Source organism: Manacus vitellinus, unplaced genomic scaffold (genome assembly GCF_001715985.3).
Source record: "Manacus vitellinus isolate BGI_N305 unplaced genomic scaffold, ASM171598v3 scaffold_3_pilon, whole genome shotgun sequence".
Lineage (NCBI taxonomy): Eukaryota > Metazoa > Chordata > Aves > Passeriformes > Pipridae > Manacus > Manacus vitellinus.
In genome coordinates, this window is record NW_021940535.1 from 38,659,239 (window position 1) to 38,681,420 (window position 22,182).

At 39.1% G+C, this 22,182-nt stretch overlaps 1 protein-coding gene across 1 annotated transcript; it reads right to left on the minus strand.

Annotated features, from left to right (window-relative positions):
• Positions 1-9,148: 9,148 nt before the first annotated feature.
• ENKUR (enkurin, TRPC channel interacting protein) lies at positions 9,149-20,678 on the minus strand. Its single transcript, XM_008930087.4, has 5 exons — positions 20,562-20,678; positions 16,359-16,504; positions 15,006-15,226; positions 13,047-13,193; positions 9,149-9,533 (listed from the first exon to the last, which is right to left on the minus strand). Exons 1-5 carry the CDS (start codon positions 20,633-20,635, stop codon positions 9,360-9,362), a joined length of 762 nt encoding a protein of 253 aa, XP_008928335.1. The 5' UTR covers positions 20,636-20,678; the 3' UTR covers positions 9,149-9,359.
• Between the last annotated feature and the right edge of the window lie 1,504 nt (positions 20,679-22,182).

Sequence of the window (22,182 nt, forward strand, 5' to 3'; positions counted from 1 at the left end):
AGCAGGTACAGGTGTAGGAGCGGGGAGTGAAGTGGAGCGGCTTGGGCAGGGCTGCATAAGAGGCCTGGGCTGGATAAGTGGGCGAGATTAAGCTGGTGTGGTTTAAACGGCCGTTTTAACAGGATTTTGATTATACTCTAGGGGAGGGAAAATGGGATGCCGGAAAGCAAATTTCCGGCAGTTCGATAATCACGCTTTCCATCCTCGCTGTGTGCTGAGATGCTGCTCCTTCCCCGCCGCTCTGTGCGTGCCGGAGCAGGCTGTGTCTTCCCGGTGCCTCCAGCCCACCCCCGCGGTGCCTGTGCTGTCTGTGGAGTGGGAGGAAAACACAGCAGGAACTAGGAACAACACAGCTTTCTGCCACCCCCCTTCCAATGCTGCTACAGTTATTATTAATATTTTGCTTTCACAGCCTCACAGATGAGAAGGAGCCTGTCTCTTTCTTCTCGCTTCTTTCTTCTTCTTCTTCTGTCAAATATACAGCAAGAATTCTGCCATTCCTATACTAGAAATTATTAAAGGAAGTAAAAGTTGCTTTTAGGGGAGACTTGGGCATAATTAAACATGCCTAGGGGTATCTGAGGGACTCTTACCAACCAAGTAGGAAGACATTTCCATTTGGTACATTACTGTTCTACACTGTGATCATTGGCACTTGTAGGTCTCAGATGAATCCAAGGAACACTATGGGCACATCTACCCTCGGAGTTTGGTGTCCGAGATGGACTGGTTTTAAAGTGAATCCTTTCAGAGCACTTGCATTAGAACTGATAGGGCAATTAATAACTTAGGAATCTGGTGTTAAGAAGTCTTCTTTAAATTAATCACTGATTAATATCTGGCTAAGTACTAAAGCAATTGAAGGTTATCTTGTGATCAGTCCTTTCTTATATGAAGCCAAGTCTGTTTGCTTTTTGATGAATTAAGGAACTATTCTTGGAAGAACTATTGCTACAGTAGACAACACGCCTGAAAGAACAGAAGACCAGGTTTTGCAAAGTGACAGGGACCCCCTCCAGAATACACCAGCCTCAGGAGTGATACCTGTGTATGAAGATTGAGGTGTGCTGGAAAAAAATAGTTCTTGTTCACAGTGCTTTGAAGTAAACTTAATAAAAAGCAGTGAATTTGAACAGCATATAGAGACTTGTATAAATTTACATAAAGTAAATAAAAATATGTTTGTAAAATACATAGGAAATTTTCATAATGGACAAAATCCCTAAATAGATTTGCTTTTCAGTTACACATCAACATTTCATACAATTATTGAGAAAGTTCAATGTTTCATCTGAACTTTGGAATTAGATGCTCCTGATTTGTACCCACAATCACTTTTCAATATTTGAAGATTCCTCTTCCTTGGAGGTGGGCAAGAACCCCTCCTGAAGCCTGCATTTGCTCAAAGGTAATGCAGTCTGATTCACTTACCACCATATTACTGAAAAAACTCTTGCATTAACAACACAGAGCTGGGCTCTGTAGATCTGAAGCTATTTGGATTACAGCTAGAAACACAGATCAATTCTGCCACTGCTGTTTGAGTACTGGTTTCTCCTACTTTTGGACTATTTGGGTTACTATTACAGAGTTTTCTGTATTTTTAAAATATTCTTTATCAGATCACTGCAATACAAGAGATTGTTCTAACTACACTACAGACAGAAGCTAAATGCTTTGAAAAACGTCGACATGAACAAGACAGTAAAAAAAAATTCCTCTGGCATTGTGCTGAAAAACTTAAGCAGGAAATGTTTGTTCTTCCCATCAAGGTTGAATGACTGCATTTTGTCAAGTCTTCATTTTGGTATTCTTCTCTTCCAGCAATTCTACAGGGCTTGCTTAAGAAGTGTAATGAAGTGTTGTAAATAATAGTAAGTAAATAGATAAATTTAGCTGGAGTACCGTCTGAAGGGTGGTGCTGCTATCAGCAGCCACCCGCCCAATCCACAAAGCTACTCTTCGCCATGTAACATTTTTTCATTGGCATAAAATGTAATAATTTTTTTATCTTTTCTGCAAATGAGACAAATTCATGGATCTGTGAACTCACAGAATTAATAGGAACTAGAATTAATGAGTTTCTTTGTGCGTGACAGAAATGAGGCTGCTAAGGATTTTGCTATGGAGTTATGTGTACTTACTGAATGTTTACATTGGGTTTTTTACAGTATGAACTGTTGTAGAATGAATGAATTTACAGTAAATTTTCAAAACTTTTTTTAATTATGGCCAAAATATGATTATTGAAAACATGTTATTAGGGCCTTAAGTGTGAAAAAGCCTGTAAACATTCTGAAGAATGTTCTTATTATCTTTGTTTAGCTATTTGTTTATAAACTAAAATAGGAGGAAAAGAATAAACATTTCTAGACATGCAACCATGGGAAATGATCAAAGGGTAAAAGAACAAAGAAAATAAGGGTAGATGGTACTAACAAGTAGGTCTGGGTAGGTCTGGACACATGGAAGAAGCGCACACAGAGAAGCAGAGCAGATTTAAGCCTTATATGCAAATCCCTTGTGAATGTATTTATATCTTAGGCTTTTACAGAAAAAACTTTATAATTTCAATTACACATCTGTTCCTCTCTTAGCTTGTTACTGATAAAATTAGGACATTTCCACCCTTTCACAACTCTAATGTAAAGAAATACTAAAAATAGAAGGTCAGGGGCAGGAATATATCAAGAAAGGAATATCAAGAAAAAAATTATCATGGAGTTACCTGTAAGCAACCTTTGCAACTTCATTATGTATTCTCCTCACAAAGAGCTATAACAAACATTTGACAACTCGGTTTAATATGTAAACACCAAAACTAGACAAGAAAGGCATGAAAATCCAGAATATTTCAAGAAGTATGGCTTACCAATTGGCTTCAAGAGGTAGAAGCTTGCCAATTAGGGGATGAAGGAAGAGCTCTGATTCTGGTTCTGCCTGTTGCTGCAGCTGTTATGTGAACAGCAGAACTGTAAACAATCTTATCAAGCATAAACCTGCATTTCTTGGTGGTTACAAGTTAAGTGACAACAACCCCTCCCCTCAGTTGTGGCAGAGAAAGACATTTTTTGATAAAATCGTCACTGAAGAGATTATAAAAAACAAAAGTCTAGCATATACAGTACTTTTAAGGCATGTTGAAAGCAATTCTGAATTGTTTTCACATCCATTTTTAATATATTCCAGAATTCTAAGTTCTTATGGATTACCTGAGGTGGTTACCCAGTCCATAGAGTGGCTGCTGGAGGCCCTGAAGTCAGCAGAACATATTTGATAGACAGCGTTACGGACATCTGGGAGAACATGAAGCACTATTTCAAAACATTTTCCTACATTCAGAAACATAGGGAGGCTGTAGGAAAAGCTGTCCCATTAGCAGGGCTAGGTAGCATCCTATGATGTGCAGCAGTATGGATGCTATACTTGCTCTGTGCGACTACTGTACTACAGCAGGTGACAGAGTGGCACTGCGAGCTGGAATCTGGCTCCTGTCCGCCTTCAATGTCAACAGAATTGCCTCCATTTCAGGGGAACTGGAAAGTTCAGCTTTGAAACAGTTGCAGCATCTAAGATCCACAAGGGAAGCTTGGATCATTTAGCTGTCAGAGTTAACCTGCACTGAGTCTGAGACTGACTTAGGCTTTGAGAATAAACTACGGTAGCTTCAATACCAAGAAAATGGCTAAAAACTGCCATTCAAGATGTTAGTCTGTTTTTTAAATTTTTATACTCTTTAAATCACTGTTAGGCACTGCTTGACAGAACTCTGAGCTCTGACTGATTTAGTCTATGATAAACATCTTTAATACAAAACTACATTTTTGTTTGTTATTAATCTCACTGTGCCAAACTAGAGCAGCGAGACCTCCACTTTGCAATTTCCTGTCTCCTGAAGATACTCTTCCTGCTTTTCAGGTTCATATTATTAATATAGAGTTCTTTATAGCTGAAAGAAATGCAAACAGAAATTTCCTCCTGTCCTTTAATACTAGAATAAACTTTATATTCCTCATAATATTATGGAAGTATCTCCCCTAGCTAGCTATTTACAGATATTGACATTTGAATGATAAAGCATTATTTTCAAGGAATGCTGCTCACGTCATATCCTATGACAAATTCATCATGCATGATCATGAAAGCTAGTCAGGGAATTTTAACTATATAGAGAGTCACACCCAGTGTAATGAATTTAACTGTTAGCGATTGTTTTCTTTTTAAAGGAGGTTGTTCACTTGGCTTCATCTCTCCTTTTTCTGTTTTTATTAATTAAAACAAATTTGGGAAAGTCTGCCAAACAAAAGAATTCTGTGTGTCTTAAGCAACTAAACAAGTAGCAGTTTAAGGGCTTTTTTCCCAGAATAGCTCAGTCATCTTTGATGTAATTTTGTATCCTTCACAGCTTGCCTAGAGTAAACAGTGCAGTCACAAAAACAGTCTGGTCCTGCAAGTTCTCCTGTGGTGTAGGGCAGTGAATGTTCATGGCTGGCCAGGCAACAGTTCTCTTGCTGCACAGAATGGCCTGCTCCCTGAGGGTGCTGGAATGCTGGATTTAGAGCATTTGCTAATTTTATTGTTTGTGTAAAAAATCATTCCTCCTGAGCAAACAGCAAATGTGGTTGTTTCTCCCTTGTGCAGTGCTTGGGGCCACATGTTGAACACTACTGGAATTTCTTCCTTCAAAGAGAGAATTACTACATTGCCTCCTCAGCTTTAATATGGACCTCAAAGCAATATGGAAACAGTTCTAGAAGTACTTGTCCATCTTTACAGCAGCTCTGGAAATTAGAGGATTGAGTCACCTGAATTTTCCATATGGGGGCTTTCACCTAGCAAGAGTAAATTAAACATCAATTTCAATAATTCTCAGTAACCAACAGCATTCAAACTCCTACATAGTGCTGTCTTAGCTTAAAGCATACTTCTAATTTTAGTCACATATATCCTGTATTTAAAACAGATGGGCTCAAATTGCAGAAGTCAGGAACCCCAAAAATGAGAAATGCAGTATTAATGGTTACCAGTGAAAAAGCCAGGTATGTCATTTACCATTGCATTTCAAAAACATTCTATGACAAAGGCATGAATAAATCATATTGCTCCAGGGAATAAGTTAAGTGCTTTAAATCTTCCTTCAGCTCCTACTTTCCAGTTGCTGAAACAAATGAGATGAGGGTTCTTGGAAAACAGATCCTTTTAGTAAACAACTTGAATCTGTTCCCTTTGTTTCATGGTCTTAATTCATCCCCAGATGATCATATTTATTATTACTATTATTATAAGCACACAGGAGCTCTACTTACAGACAAAAATATTATTGTGTCAGACACTAAGCAAAGAGAGAAAGAGATGATCCACATGACAGATAACTTACAATCTAAGCCTAAGACAAGAAAGAAAGGGCTACAGTGCCAGGGGAGTTCAAGGAAACTGCACAGGTCAGTGAGATAAACCCTAATCTCAGCTCACCAGCAGTTTAGCTGTTGTTAAATTCTGGTGGGAAATATTGCAAAGGACATTTGAGGAAAGATTTGAAGACAAAATTATTCCAGTGTGTGCATGCTTGTGTGAATTTCTCCATGCTGTGGAGTCAATGTGGAGGCAGGCGTGGAATAATGAATTAACACCACAGGCCAGTACTGTGACTGAACAGAAGTTCATTCTCGTAGCAGCATCAACAAGTCCAGCTGACATGCACATAGCCTGCTATTTGGCTATGTCTGCTTGTCTACAGTCATTTGTTGGAGGTACAGTCTAGAAAAAAATTGGTTTCCATAACTTAGTGAAATGCCAGTCACATGTACATCACCACCCTTTAAACAGTAAATAAGAAAACACAAACAAGAAACAACTCACCTTGCATTTATACCATAATGCCACCGCTTAGCCTGGAGGGTAAAACCCCTGAATTTACTCACATTTTATTTACATAACTTTGCATGACAAAAAGGAGCTGGAGGAAGATTGACACAGAATGAAAAAAAATACAATTTAGGCATTCAGTGGTCAAGTATTCATCACCACGTCAGATGTCCTTCATGGCAGAAATGGCTGCTCCTCCTTGGTCAGGCTCAATACACCTCTAGTTACTGGGGTGGACAATGCCAATCAGCTGCAGGGCTCAGCAGCTGCCTTCCTCAACTATAGGAAGTGTCAGACAACCTTAATAACAGGGTTTGCCACCTGTATCTCCTGTAATTATATTATTAATATTATAAGCATCCTAAAGCCGAGGATGAAAGTATTTACTAGGGCTAGCATTTATCTAGGACTATCAATAATCTGCATATATGTGAAATTTTCTTATCCAAAAGATGCCTACCTTCATTAGGGCTGAAATTGTTAGATATGACATTTTCCCTAAAGTGTACACCAGTGAAAGGCCTAGATTTTTAGCTTTATGGCAGAGAAATCACAGCAGGAGTTTGTGGTACCAGTTTTCCACAAAGTGTACAAAGGGCCAGAACGTGCCCTCCTACAATAAAACCCACCTACAGAGACCAAGGAAAATGAATTCAGTGAGGCATTTCTCCCATATTATTTTTTTCCCCCAGAATTTTGTCCTTTCTGTTTTACGAGGGGAATGAGGTTATCCCTCTGAAAGGAAGATTCTGAGGAACTGTCCCAGACTTAGTCCCCAGGAATGCATGCAGAGCCCAAGAAGCCACCATGCCTTGAGACCAGCCACATGGAGCCCATATGCTCCTGCCAGACCTGATGCTTGCTTGAGGCCGCTCTATCGAAGCCATACAATCAGGAACTCCCTCTGTTTGTGATGATGCCATATCTGATCCCTTCCTTCCTGAATATAAATAGTTTCATTCTCGAGAACAGCCAGTGAGATATTTATCATAATTTCATGTTTTTATTTTTAGAAATTAGATACACAGTTTTGTCATGCACGACTTCCAACAGGAAATATTTTCAGCTTGTGGCAACGTAACTCTTACTGACCAATAGAGCATTCATGGCCTGTTTTGTATGTTTTTTGATGATTATCCAATATAAGACAGACAATTTAAAATTACCAATTTGATAATTATGAAGGACTAGAAGCATTTCTTCTAATTACTTCACTGATTATCAGTAATTAACTATTGAATTTAGAGAATGTTCCAACTGGTAATGCTACTTAGCCTGTGGACAGACTTGTTTCGGTTAATATTTAATAGCTTTTAGGAAGGAACAATTCTATCAGAACAACTGAGTTTATTCACCTTCTTCGTTTTGTTATACCAATGGTACATACTAGTTGATTCATGAACATTACACTTTCAATTATTGGCATTTCCTTAACATATAAATACAGAGTTACATTATTTGGATTCTGTGAATTTATTTTATCAAACTTCCCAGAGGGAGCCAGAGGGTAAGGATGTTGTCCTTCTGTGTGTATTTTCAATGGTTTTCATTATAATATACTTTTGTCCATAATCAGAAGTGTTGGAAGGTCATATGGAATACACATCAAAAGGAGTTATAGCCTATCCATAGGGTGACAGAAGCTATTCACATGTCTCAAGAGGGGAACATCTCATGTGCAGCAGAGTTACCTGCAAAGAACTATATGAGGCTTATGAAAAAAAACCCCACAGTACTGTTGAAAGACACTGGTAACAGCCCACTCAGCTACAGAAGGACACTGGCTTTAGTCTCTCCCTCTCCTGTTAAGCAGGAACACTTTTTGCATCTCTGCCCACTCACTTCCTAACTTCCCAATAATATATTAATATTCTTCTGACAATTTCAAAAAGAAGTCATTATTACTGGTGAATGATGCATGTTTCCAAGTGTGGCCTAGCTGCTTGTCCCAAATTTCAGGATAGGACACCACCTACTTTGCATTTCCATAAAGTTAGCACTGGTAATAAATGGAAGAACCAAATCCACATCCTAACCTAATTCAGGCAAATAGTCTATGAGTGACTAAAAGCTGAGAAGGAGGCAATGGGAATGCCTGCTGTTTTGGAGTCAAATCCTGTTTTATAATTTAAGCCAGAAGAAACAGCCTTGTTTGATTGTATTGCATTTCTTAAGAACAGCATCTTCACTAGGACATAATGTGACATGTTATTAAGTGCTAATAATTGGTGTGGTTTTGTTAAAATATACAGTGCAAGTAATTCTTTTGAGTAAAAAGTAAATTAAATTCATATTTTGCAAATCTGCAGCTTTCTTCCAGCTTATATCCTTTGAAAATGAACGATTTCTTAACAATAAGTTACAGAGAACAAAATACATATTCCTACTCACCCACACATTCCTAGTTCACGTCATAGACAGGTATAAAATGCACAAGAAATAGAGCCTGGAATCACTGTGAAGTCTTCCAAGCCATTCCCTCACAAATTTAGGAAAGAAATTTAATGTATGTGAAAATCTGGCTTTTCATAGTTAATTTCAGATTTTTTACTTCATCCTCTGCTGATCTCAGATACTATGATGTCACAACAGCTGCTGGTGTAGTGATTGATACTATACAGAAAAGGCTGAAAGGCTGAAAAAGGTCTTTTCTAACCCAAACAATACCTACAATTCTATGAAGAAAAGGTTAAGCAGTAGGAAAGAAAAACATTTTTTCCTTCTCTGCAAACAACTGCAATAGTGTGCTGATATAATTTCTGCCTAAGTCTTGACTCCAATGCTAGTATATTGCTTTCCTTCTAACAGCACACATATAATTTCAATCGAAACACATTTTTCTAATTTAGTTTTAGATTTACTACAGTATTACAGAATTCTTTACTCGTAAAAACACACAGCAAGCTACATGTGGTATCTGTATTGTGTGAAGTCTATGTTATTATAGGCTTCCACATTAAGAATTGGTTTTGGTAACAAAAAATGAGTACACAAGATATTTTACAGAAGCCAAGCTGCTTAGAAATACAATCACTCAAGCTTTTAAATAAAGCACAACAGCTCTTTAATATGTAGTCCAGAAGCAATCCCATCCTGAAGTTATATTTACCAAGCTGTCTTCAGCAGCCAATTATTTCCCTTTGTTTTGGCTATGCAAGGAAAGATGTGCTCCAAACATATGAAACAGGGTTTTATATTTTTTTTTGTATTATGTTTATAGAAATCTTAGCAGCTAGTAAAAATTACAAAGAATAACAAATTCACGACTTACACTCAAAGTTTAGTTAAGAATTTTATTTCCAAACATTTTGTGAATTGTACAGATGGCAGCTATATGTAACAACTTTTTGAAGAAGCTACATACTTGTATTAGTTGAATATTAGCTTCTGAATAGTTGATGGTAACAGTTTCCTCTGAGAATTTAGGGAGGCGCTTCTTGGAGGTGTAGGGATAGAAAACAAGGAGGAAAGAGGCAATATCTGAACAACAGTCCTTACTCATTTGCAATGTAGACCCATTTGTGCTTCTCGAGTGCTTCTATGTCATGCTCCAGTTGTTTCAACTTCATTTCCACCTTTGCTTTATGCATCTTCTTGTACCTGGTGTCTGTTAGTACTGGAAGACACTGAAATTCACGATTTGTTTCCTCCCAGTTCTTTTTCAGCCCCTAATGCCATTACACGGAAAGGAAATATATGAGAAAAACTTAAAGTAAGAACAATATATACATAAATGACTTGACCTTTTTATTAATATTGCATTTGGTGTCACTACAATGTAAAAATAACAGATAAGTATATGAATAATGTGTCATCATCGTAATTGGACAAAATTAATTAAATCCTTAAAAGTTCAATACTTGGAACTTCAGCCAAAATTCAGCAGCAGTTTCAGGTCATCTCACCCCCAGCTTGATTTTCTGTAACTGAGACTTTTCTCAGACCATGGACACCAAAATAGTCCCACAATATTTTAGCTTCTGTAAACTACTCTGAAAAAATTCTAAAGAATTGCATTCCGTTTCTAATCTACATTTACAATAACACCTATAGGCAATTTATTTATCATTTGGACTAAAACCCCCAGCTGTCACTGACTCTATCAACAGTAATTTCAGTAAGTACTCAATGCTACCTTTTTTGAATGCTGCTGTGCCAAGAATTACCTTACTAGATAAAGCAAACTGCATCCTCCATATATAAAACTCTGAGACTAAAACCCTGCCTAAAAATAAATTAAAATGCTATAATCCAAAATTTACTCATAAACTTGGTAATTCAACACCAGAGACAAACTTTTATCCAGCAATATACGCTGAATGGAACCAAACTGTGGTAGAAAAATAAAATTTAAATCTTGTCTTTACATCCTCACAATTACTGCAACAAATGCTCTTACTTTCTCTCCTCAAAAGTATAATCAAAATCTGCACATCCCATCCACGCATACATGAGGATTTAGTAGAGTTTATTCAGTACATCAAATGTCCTTAGGAAAACTATATGGGTGAACTTAATAATCACACCTAACAAGCAACTGAGACAGCAATCAGTAAATAACACAATATAGCTGTCAATGAGAAAACACTTCAAAATGTATTTGGTTCTCAGTTCTGTCACCTTAAAGGATATCACAAAGTATCTTCAAAAATAAAGAAGTGAAGTTACTCTCTTGGGAACTAAAGTTTTCAGCTCTCTTCCATAAGTAAAACTGGATTCAGCCAGCACACTTATTGTATGGCACATTATGATTTCCAACCTCATGTCTTCTATTATTATTAAGCAGTTTTTTCTCACTGACTGGCTAATTGATGAAGATACTGAAGTTAAATTTAGAGAGTTTATTCTTAGTATAGATTTAGTTTTGAAGATTGTTGTTTCTATTTCAGAACTCGAGGGCTCTTGTGCTTAAAGGCTTGTCTGATTTTGTCAACTGTAGGAATTGATTTAACAGAAAAAAAATGAACTCTCTCTGCCAACACCAGGAAAAACATAATTCTTAATATGAACAAATAGTTTACGGATTCAAACCAGTGTATTTATTGCATGGCAATTCCTGCTTTTTGCATATTCATATTAAGCATCTAAGTGTTCATAAAAGTTATTCCAACAATCTTCATATAAAAATATCTACATAAATTTAAAAACCCTACCTCGACATGGGAAACATAGAGCAACAAGGATATTTATTTACTGTCTTGTAATGATACTTGTCTTTGCAATCCAAGGCTGTAAAGTACTTTAATAAAGCTTGTAAACTACCAGGCATCAGGTACAGTTTACAAATATATTATCATGAGTATCATCTTTACAAAAAACTTTCATAGAAGAGTGATTCGTGGCTTCTTTTAAATAATTCTTCTTTGTGTACATTAGTAAAAACTAGTTTGGAAATCACTGAAAAAATCAGTGAATTTTAAAATATTAGAGCATGCACTCATCACAATTTGCTCTATCCCTACAAAGTGGAGAGATCAAAAGCAGATCAAGACTCTCTCCATAAAAATCTCCTTCACAGCAACTCCAACAGCAATGTAATATGCTGACCACTATTGCTATGGGCTAGATCACAAACTGAATATCCAGCTCTCTCTATATAAAATTCTAATACATGCTGGATCAGTGAGAAATATGTACTGCATTTATCAATATTCTCTTTTATTCTCATAAAATCCCAACCAAAGTAAGCATAATGGAGAGTTCAAAAAATGTTGGCACAAATTATTTCCCTTTGTTATTTTAAGGTCATGAGGCTTGACTGTGGTCTCAGGCATCTATTGCCACGTATTCTTTCAAATCAGATAGTGCACATGTGTTCACTAGCAATGTCAATTATTTTAAAAGACAGGAATTCCCATATGTCTACAGCTGAGCACTGGGTAGAAGCCACATACCCTGGGGATACTAATTCCTCCTGACAATATAACAGTATAAGGAAGCCCATGAAAGAGCAAATGTTTTGGAAAAACAAAAAAAGTACAAAATACTGAGTTAATAAAAGCAGTCTAAAAACTTTTAAATTAAAAAATATTTTAGTGCATTACTGTGTTTTAAAAATATAGAGCATAATTTTAATCAAACTAAATGCAGAACTGTGAGCAGCTGAACTCACATGCTTTTTTGCACATATTTTTGTTGCATAGTTAACTTGTCGGACTATGAGCTTATCCCATGCCTTTCCCAACACAAAAATATCTTAATCTTCACCCTTGCTGTTCTGTTCTTTATTGCTCTCAGTGCAATACCCTCACCTCTCTTCCATACTCCTTCCCAGCTTCTACTGCTTGCTGTACAAGCAAGAGACACCGTTGTGCTGGGCAATTCAGACCTTGCCAATTAACTGGTTCATCTTTGTGAGGGAGTTAGACACTGTTTTCTCTTTAGATATTCTGCTGGATTTTTTTTCTTGTGGGAATTCAGCATCTTGAAGCTGTCCATCCATCTACTAATTTGTTTCAGGTGGATGCTAAGAGCAAGTTATTAAGGGACAGACTGATAAACAGATATCACAGTAATGTAGGCTTCGTTTTCATAGGAAATTTGGCTAAAAAGTGGTCAGCAAAAATTCCAGTTCAAGGGTGGGATATACTTTTAAAATGTCTCTTTTACACTCTATTTCTTTCATGGTATTCTTTCTCTTTAGAAAATCTTGTTCAATCAAAACTGTATGAAAGACAGTATCTAAAACAGCTTGACAAAATACAGATTTTTCTATCATTGTTCTACGACTATATTGCAATTTAATTCTGTTTTCTTTTTTTTTTTTTTTGCCACATTTTAAAGCATGACGTTATGTTTTAGTCAGTAAGGTCACAATGTCAAGATAGAAACTGCCAATAAAAGGGGCAATATTCTGTGCTGGGAAAAGAAATGTGTTTTTCCATGATTAACTCTCAGTAAATCCATATAGGTTATTTTCTGCACTTTGAAGTTTCACTGAAATTCCAAGTAATTAAGGGGGATAGGAATCAAACAGAATTGAAAACTGGATTAAAACTGCAGCTAGATCAGCTCCTTTCAGTTTTTTACAACTGTTCTACAGCTCCATCTAGTGAAAAAGTAGCTAATTCATCTGTCTCACTTAAAAAAATTCCAGTATACTTTTATTATTTTTATGGACTTACACTACCTTATTTAATCTTTTGTACATATTACTAATTACACTAAATCAAAATATGCACCTGCAGAAGACTTGTCTTTTCTTCATCAGATAGCTGTTTCAAGGCTCTCTTCTTGAGCTGCTCCACAACACTGGCCTCATATTCTTCCTCCTCTCTCTTAATTTCTTCATTTCTCTGTGTTACATATTTTGGTGTAACACCATAATCCTATAAGGGTAAGGAAGATGTTCCTTATATGTGCTTTTAAGAAGGAAACAAAGAGATACCTGTCATACATTGTATATTACATTTGCAAAAATAGCTTGAAATGACAATTTGTGCTGCTGAGCACTAAAATCTTAAATCACTGTGTTCTTAAAAGTATCAAACATGACTGTCTTCGTAGCCTGAGTAAAATGTATAAACAATTCCCTTCAATTTCTTTTTACAACCTTGGCAGACAACAGAAAACAGAAGCTAAAACGTCTATTCATAAGAACTGATGGTTGAGTGAGGATTTTGAAATCTGTTAATGACAGTGAGCTATTTGACATTTTTACATGGTGTCAGATTCCACGATTGGAAACACATTCCTTAAGAGACTTTCTTTGAAAAGTTTTTCCTGTATCCTAATTTTTGTTGAATGTTGCATGCCACAGAAGAGAGTGAATAGTGTTCACACATACACAAAAATTTGACTAGTTAAGAAGGATAAACTATCCCATACTGGTTTTGACAGAATTGTTTCTGTGAGAAAAAATACCTTCTGAATATCCCAGATGGTCCTGGGGAAACACATCTATTTTGCCTTAACTTTTGTAAAATGAAACTACAACTAAATGCTAAGTGATTCACAAATCTTTTAGTACTGGGTAGCACCACAATTAGCATTGTTTATATATATATTTAGCCATGCAAAGGTACTGCAAGGACTTCAGGTCCTTTTTTGCATCTTTTATGTCAGGAGCTGTGTCATATGTTATCTCTTTTTGCATAATTCTCTGTCATGAGTTACCTGTTTAGATAAGCCAGACTCTTGATATATCTTGTTTTCTGAGTAGCAGAATGGACTGTTCCTGTGCTTGGAGGAGGTTGTCCTTAAAGGCATGTCAGTTCTCTTCAAGCTGCTTTGCTTTCCAGAGCTGTCTCACATGGGGTCCAACTTACCAGTCCCTTGAATAGGCTGCTGTTTGCTCTCCTGAAGTACCGGGTCTGTACACTACCACCTCCCTGAGGAGGAAGGGGCCTTGAACTACTGCATGGCCTGTGCAACCCAGACTATAAGTGATTATCATACCCCTGACCAATTTTTCTCATTTGTAAGTGGCAGAACCAGAAGAGCATAATCACTGGTTGGCTCATCCACCATTTGTGTTAGAAAGCTGTTGCTGACATGCTACAGGAACCTTTCTGGATTTCTTTCATCCCACTGTGTTGTCCTTTCAGCAGGTATCAAGGAACATAAAGTCTTCCATAAGCTGCACTGTGATCTGAAGATTTCCTCAGGTTGCTTAAAGGAATTTCATCGAGTTCCTCACCTTATTAGGTGTTCCATAACAGATACGCTTTTAACACTCGCTGGCCTTTCCTCTGATCCTGACCCATGAGCTCAACCAACCTATTGACAATTCCATAGAAGAGCTCCATATATTTGAACAGCTTCTTCAGTCAAAGGGCAACCTTCCCCTTTTCTTCCCTGCCTGTCTTTCCTAAAGAGCCAACAGTCATTCATCACAGAATTCCACTTGTTTCCCCATTAGATCCTCCCCAGATTCCCAATACAACACATATGCTATTGCTTTAGCACGATCATTCTGCCAATTTTTTTGGCTGACACCACAAGCAAATGAATGCAGAGCAAAGGCAAGGCACAATTCTAGTGTCAGTGACTTGTTCTTGATGAATTTAAAAGGTCCACCACAAACAGCAGTGGATTTAAACATCTCGAAAAGAACCATAAACATTTCACAGGAGAATGGAATAGTGAACCTAAAATATGCATTGCTAATAGTATTTCCACTATAACTTAATAAAACTTACCTTTTTTTTAATGTATTTTGGTACAAGTCCTGAAGGTTCAAGGAGATATTTATCTCCCTGTCTTGAATCAACACAAAAATGTCGAGGCTTTTTAGGTACCCCTCTGATAACAGCAAGTGCATTTCTACTTATAAAATTCTTTTTAATCCTAATAACTGGGCGATATGTCCTCCGTGGCACTGATAGTGCAGGCAATTTCTTACCATCCTGTTCTTTTTTTCCTGTGAATAGAGCATGTAAACATTCTCAGCAATAACCATGAGGAACTTTGCAACTTAATGTTATTACATTTTTCAAAATAAAATAACTATGTACAGAATTACACAGAAGTAGAACCCAACAGTATCTACAATGAAAGAATTGACTCTCAATGAACTGTGATGAAAATAACTATGCTTGTTTGGCCTAAAAGAAGTTTTATAACTTAGGAAATACTATGTTGTTTCAGATAGGTTTTCTTTATAATATGTCACTCATTTCCTCTTAACTGCAGCAGTACAGGACTCTTTCCAAATGTAACTATAACTACTCTTAGTAGAGATGCTCGTTGTCAGGGCCCTTAGGTAATAACAGCCCCATCCAGTCTCACCTGGGGCAGCCACCCCACACCCTTGGGCTCAGGAACCCCATTTCAGCTCGGCCTTGTGCTGTCAGTGCCTGGCTGAACTGTCTCAGCCATGCCTGCCCCTAGTCCTAGTCCTGAAAATTATGTGGAATCAGTGGAGAGACCTGGCCTGTTACCCTATTTTGCCTGATGGTCACAGGGCCACTGACAGGACAGACTTTCCTCACCACCCTGCCCTGCCTTCCTGCCTCTGGCATGGTGGGACTGCAACCCCTTCCTGAGGTCTTTGCCCAGCCTGCATTGTGGTTGTCCTCAATGTTGGGCTCATCTCTCCTTAGGGAAGAGCCCTGCTCTTGCTGCTCCCCAACCATTGTAAACAACGTCTCACAAACCTTCCAGAGAATATAGAAACTTCTCCATTTTAGTGTAATCCTTCCTCCAAGGCACCAACAGAAATTCAGTAGTCTCCTGATGAAAGACAATATTTCCCACCATATTTCCCACTAGACATAACACCAATACATGGTCATTGTCAGAGATAATGATTTGATTCAAGCTGTCTGAGTTCATGTTCTTTTTTGACAAAAAAATAAGTGTAATGTCACAAGTGACAGAGCTCATTCCTACAGCAGCTGGTCTCCTGATACTGACCCCATGAAGCAGTACTTTCTTGAGGTTTGTTTTTACAACCCAATAGCTTGCCATAACTTCGTACTGTAGGACACACAGGCTTAACTCTCTATTTTAAAAAATACATTTCATTGCATGCATTTCCTGTCTACACTTACTTGGTGCTAGCTTGGGTTCCTTTGAATGTTTCTGCAGGAAATCATTTGGAGATGGCACTGCAACTTTTGCTGGGCCCATAGTTTTCCACTGAGATTTATTTTTCTCTGCTTCATGTTTCACTAATGCTCTTAATTTGGATATAAACCTTAGAGGTTAAAAAATAACCATAAAGAAGTTAAGAGTCAGAAAAAGTATTCAAAATACTTCTTAAAAGAATATACATTTTTTCTGTAGTTCATGGCAAAAGCCTAAGCTGTTTTTTTTGTACTCTCTCCCAAATAAAGGCCATCATTCACAAAACCTCCATGCTAAGGCTAAACCCAGTACTGCACTGACAAATGGGTTTTCTGGTTCTGAAGTTAGCTTGCTTCTTCCTTCTGCTTTTGTGTCTTTAAGGTCAATATTATCACACTTTGGGAAATGGCTCCCAAATATAAATACTGAACACAGACATTTTGAAACTCAACAAAACCTAAATTTTGGAAATAAACTGCTTTGAGTAGCAGTTGCATGAATTCATTCTGGCACATGGTGTGATTCTTGGGGTGTCCTGTGCAGGGCCAGGAGCTGGACTCGATGATCCTGATGGGTCCCTTCCAATTCAGCATATTCTGTGATTCTATGAGCCTGTGATTTATGCTTGAGAAAAGATGTCAGATACAGTTAAGAATTGGACAGAATGTCTTGGATCATAATTTTTTTTCTTATTACTGTCCACTGTATCACTGTCTCAATGTTCCTGTTGAACCATCTGTTACAGACTATTATGAGAGATTAGATGAGATGGGTCACTGCTCCAAAACAGCACAGCACACTGTATATTTCTTATATTGCACAGATCCAAACTACTATCCTGAACAATTGTAATCAGTGGTGGGCTTGGCACTGGAACAGCTTATGTGAAAATCAGACATGAAAAGCTGTATGCACATGGTATGCACACACTGCTGTTTTGGTCTAATGGTGCATATGGCACTGCTACTTCTGCTTTAATCAAAATCTGCAAAAGAAGCCAAATGCTGATCATTAGCTGATTAGCAACATCTTGCCTCTATCTGAAGGACTGAGCTAGCACAGATGTTTGCCTGAGGGAGCAGAACTCCTTGCTCCTGAAGCGAAGGCTACCTCACTGTACCTTCTAAAATCAGTCTATCTTTAGGAAACATGTCATAATAATTTATGGTAGACAAAAGCTGATGAAAATCTGCTCTTCTTTTACAGAAAAAAACTTGTTTATGAAAAAAAACTATACCACATTTTCAGGTAAGGAAACACCGCCCCTGTATATTTTACATATAACATATATAATACGTATATATTTTATATAATTATGTTATACTGTTGTACGATACATTATTATATTATATATATATAGTTATATTTCTATATATTACATATAGTGCAACCTATTTTATGGAAATACTAAAACAAGAAGAAAGAAACCATGAAATGCTGGGCTAGTGAACATGTGTCATAATAGTAACACTGATGAAAGCTCTTGTAAATGAGCTGCGAATGCCCAATGCATGTATTTGTACTTATGATCATAACATTAGAACATGTTAGAGGACTTGATTAAAAATGAGGAGTTGTTCTGTGTTTTGGAGATTTAGTCTCCAAAATCAGAAAGAGGATTATGTACATGAGAGTACACATAATTCCATAAATACTTCTAAATAAGGAATGAGGTTTTATTTAGTTTTTCTGTTAAATTCACATGTAACAGCTACAGACAGGCACAAACTCATCAAACTGATAAATAATTACATTCCTCACCATTTGCTAGGAGTAGCATTGTAGGCATACAGGAGAAAAAGGCACTGACTTTATGAGGAGTTTGACCTAGTGGGGTCCAGAGACTTGGAATGAGAAAATGAATGAGAAGACCCTGAGTTTATTACATACTGCCATAAGGTAAGGATATCTTTTGTAGACAGCTATAGGCATTATTCTGGACAAAGTGATGTGGCAGTTGTTTCTTTTCAGTGACCTTTCAGGCCAAGGAAGTAGCTAAATATGTCACATACCAATATCATAGGGTCAGAGAGGGCTGCAGGGAAGAAAACATGGTTATGGGAGACTTCAGAATCTAATCCTTCATCATTTGGCAAGGAGAAAAATGACAATACATCTATAAGAAGACAGAAGAAGTCTATACATTTTTCTTAAGTGTAACCTTGGGACACCAAAGTTGGGGAAAATGAGAATGCTTGCTGTGATTTCACGAGCAGTAACTCATCAGTTGAGAGTGAAATATATAAGATTTCATTTGAGAAAAGAAAGCAACAAAAAACCCACAAAACCCACAAAAGACTAGATTTTGTATGCATTAGTTTAAACTGGTCAAATTATGCTCTTAACAAGGTTTGACACTGTTGTTACCAGCTGGATATTTGTCACATTGTAAACCAAAGCAGGAAGTGGGGTGACAACAAAAGTTAATGAGATCAGAAGGGGATTCAGTCAGATTATATCCAAACCAAGATCCCCTTGCCTAAACTGAATCTGATGGTCATAGAGTATTCAAATCCCCAAATGGTATTAGGACAAGAATGGATTTAGTGTGTATGCTTTGCCATACTGTCCTTTCACCTTCCTCTGTCTGTCAAAAGTTTCTACCTCCAAAAGTATGTCCATTCACAATGGAAGCAAACAAGCAAACAATCTATTTCTACACGGAGAAGATTAAGAACTAGGAATCTCACAAGTCTAAATCCTTTTACCTGAAAAGCGATAACTCTCTTTGTTCTAATGAGTATCACTGATACTTCTACTCATTTTAAAGCTGTTGAGTTATGACCTACATTAACCTTTTACTAAAGATGCTCGGTGTATGTACTGGGTTTGCATGGCAAGGTTTTGATAGCAGGCGGGATACAGAGGTGGCTTCTGTGGGAACCTACTAGAAGTTTCTTCCATGTCTGGCAGAGCTGATGCCAGCCAGCTCCAGGACAGACCCACCACTGACCAAGACCAGGCTAATCAGGAATGGTGGTAATGCCTCTGTGATAACATATTGAAGAAGAAAAATATCCTGCTCCGATTTTGTTAGTAAGAAATTCAATTACTCTGCTGAATTTGTGTCTGTTTTGCCCTTGACAGTATTTGCTGAGTGATCTCTCCTGGTCCTTATCTCAACTCATGAACCCTTCATTATATTTTCACTCCCCTGTTCCAGTTGCGGAGAGGAGTGATAGGAGTGGCTTGGGTGGGTGCCTGGCACAACAGATAACTCTGTTACTATGGTGTAACAGTTTTCTCTTACGTTAATAGGGACTTCAAAAAAACCTAACACATTTGCTTAACTGTTGGCAAAAGGCCTTTTTTGTATTTTTAAGGTGAGAGGTGAGAAAGAGAAGCAAAAGAAACAATGTCAGAGGAAGAACAGTGTCAACCTGACACACAGAAAGTATGGAAGTGGGGCACCGAGAAAAATAAATGAAAAAAGCCAACTTTTCAGCTAATTACCGAGAAGTTGTTGTAAGTGCAAATAACAAAGACTCCTCTGTGCATAAAGAGTTATATGTAAATTATCAGTGAACAAGATGACACTGAAGACACTAAACGGAATCATCAGCTCATGGAGCAGGCTGTAAACCCTCAGATCACAGAACCACAGAATCAACTGGGTTGGAAAAGACCTCTGAGATCATTGAGTCCAACCTCTGACTGAACACCACCATGCCAACTAGGCCATGGCACTAAGTGCCACGTCCAGTCTTTCCTTAAACACCTATAGGGATGGGGACTCCATTGCCTCCCTGGGCAGTCCATTCCAATGTCTAATCACCAAAAAATTTCTTCCTAATGTTCAGCCTAAACCTCCCTTGGTGCAGCTTAAGCCTATGCCCTCTCATCCTGTCACTTGTTACCCACGATTCAGGAGAAGAGGCCGACTCCCACCTGGCTACATCCTCCTTTCAGGCAGTTGTGGAGAGTGATAAAGTCCGCCCTGAGCCTCCTTTTCTCCAGGCTAAACACCCCCAGATCCCTCAGCTGCTCCTCATAGGACTTGTGCTCCAGCCCCTTCGGCAGCTTCACTGCCCTTCTCTGGACACGCTCCAGCACCTCAACATCCTTCTGAGGAGCAATAACTATTCAAAAACTAGTCTGTTTGTGGTATTTTTTAACACCTCTTTAGATGCATCTCCTTGACAGAACCAGCCTCCCTGCCTGCAAGTGGCTCTGTCACAACCACGTACCCGGCGGATTTGACGGGCTTCTCCGCCCGGGGCGGGGGGTCACAGGCACCGTCCTGGGCACTCTGCGTCGCCATCCTCCCGCCGCGGGACCCCAGGCGCGGGGAATCGGCCGCCTCCCCGAGGAGACTGGGACACGGGGCTCCCACCTCTCCGCGGAGCTCCGGGCTCTGAGGGGTTGCGGGCGGGGCCGGGCTGGCTCCTGTTGTCCGTTACCAGGGAAACCGTTGCCGGGTAACGGCGCCATGACGGGGCGGAGCCGCTGCCTCCACCTGTCGCGGCGCATGCGCCACTGACGACGTGATAAGTCATATGGGGGCCGGCGGTTCGGCTCGGATGAGGGCCGCGTGAACGTCGTATCCGCGCCGCGCGGCAAACACGACCCTAGGGCGCGCGCTGGCACCTGTGCACGGTCCCGCCTCCCCCTCGGGACGTGTCGCTGAACGCTGCGCTCAGGAGCTCTGGCAGTTTTTGAACACCCGGGCCGGGACAAATGATGATGGGACGGCCTACGACAGGATTCAGAGTACCAGCGGACAGGAGTGCCGCCCCTGAGCCTCTCCGAGGGGAGATGGGAGCCCGGAGCTGCCGTGGCCGGCTGGGTGCGTGGGTGGGTGCGGTCCCCCCGGTCCCCTCCCTCCGCCCATCCACGCGTCGGCTCCTTCAGGGCGCGTCGAGCCGCTGAGGCGAGAGCCGGTGTAGGATCTTGGTCCAGGGCATCATCTGGTGTCTATCCCAGTAACACGGCCCGGTTTTCACTGGGGCTGTCGCCGGCAGTGGGTGACAGAATGGTGGGTCATTGCTGATGATGTGTGGGTGCTGCCCACGTCCAGGTGAAGGGTGGAGGTGTATTGCCAAAGCATAAAATTTCACTGGAGGTTTGAGTGTGAGCTCTGCTGCAACAAAACCACACCCTTCTGGCGTGGGGGTTCATATCTAAAGTTGGATGGCTAATTTTAGCTGGTTTTGCAGAGAAGTTTTGCCACTGGAACAAAACATTATCTCAAAGAAGCAGGTGGCATTCAATGGCTGTGGGCATCTGTGTACATGTGCTTTATGTGCGTGGGTGCAAGATGGGCTACACTGCAGTGGGTTGAAATGAGTAGCTGGATAAAGAATTCCCTGCAAGATTTTGCACCAGGTTAACTAAGCTGATTTCAAACAATACCTGTGGCCTAAATTCGTAGAGCAGCCCAGTTGTTACACCCAGCAGCTGGGTAGCGCAAACCAAGTGACTGCAGCTGCAAGTGAATCTTTAGTGAAGCTGGACATGGCAGGCAGGACTGTGCTTGGTGTGGTTTGCACTCCCTTAGTTCACACATAATGCTTGAAGTGATTCTTAAGTTCAAGAAATAAAGTCACAAAAATACTGTCTCTACATTCTTGGGGGTTTTTGATCCCGAATGTAACTCTTTTACATCTGCAAGCTTAATACAAAGATCTCTTTCTGTCCCTATTGTGAATATAGACATACATAATGCACTAGAGTGCATTACTATTGCACTGCAGCTTTATATTCATACTGGATATTACACTTTGCAGTTTGTTTTTCCTTTTTAATGACTGTTACAAAAAACTTGTATTTACACAGGATGACTCACTAAGGATTGAGGAAAAAAAAAGC

What these genes read in the sequence shown, in the direction of transcription:
- ENKUR (XM_008930087.4), bottom strand. Translation starts at nt 20,635, where the DNA reads ATGGCGACGCAGAGTGCCCAGGACGGTGCCTGTGACCCCCCGCCCCGG. An exon ending in GGAACCCAAGCTAGCACCAA is followed by an intron (nt 15,227 to 16,358) that starts GTAAGTGTAGAC and finishes CTCTATTCACAG; the next exon opens with GAAAAAAAGAACAGGATGGT. An exon ending in CAAAATACATTAAAAAAAAG is followed by an intron (nt 13,194 to 15,005) that starts GTAAGTTTTATT and finishes TTACCCTTATAG; the next exon opens with GATTATGGTGTTACACCAAA.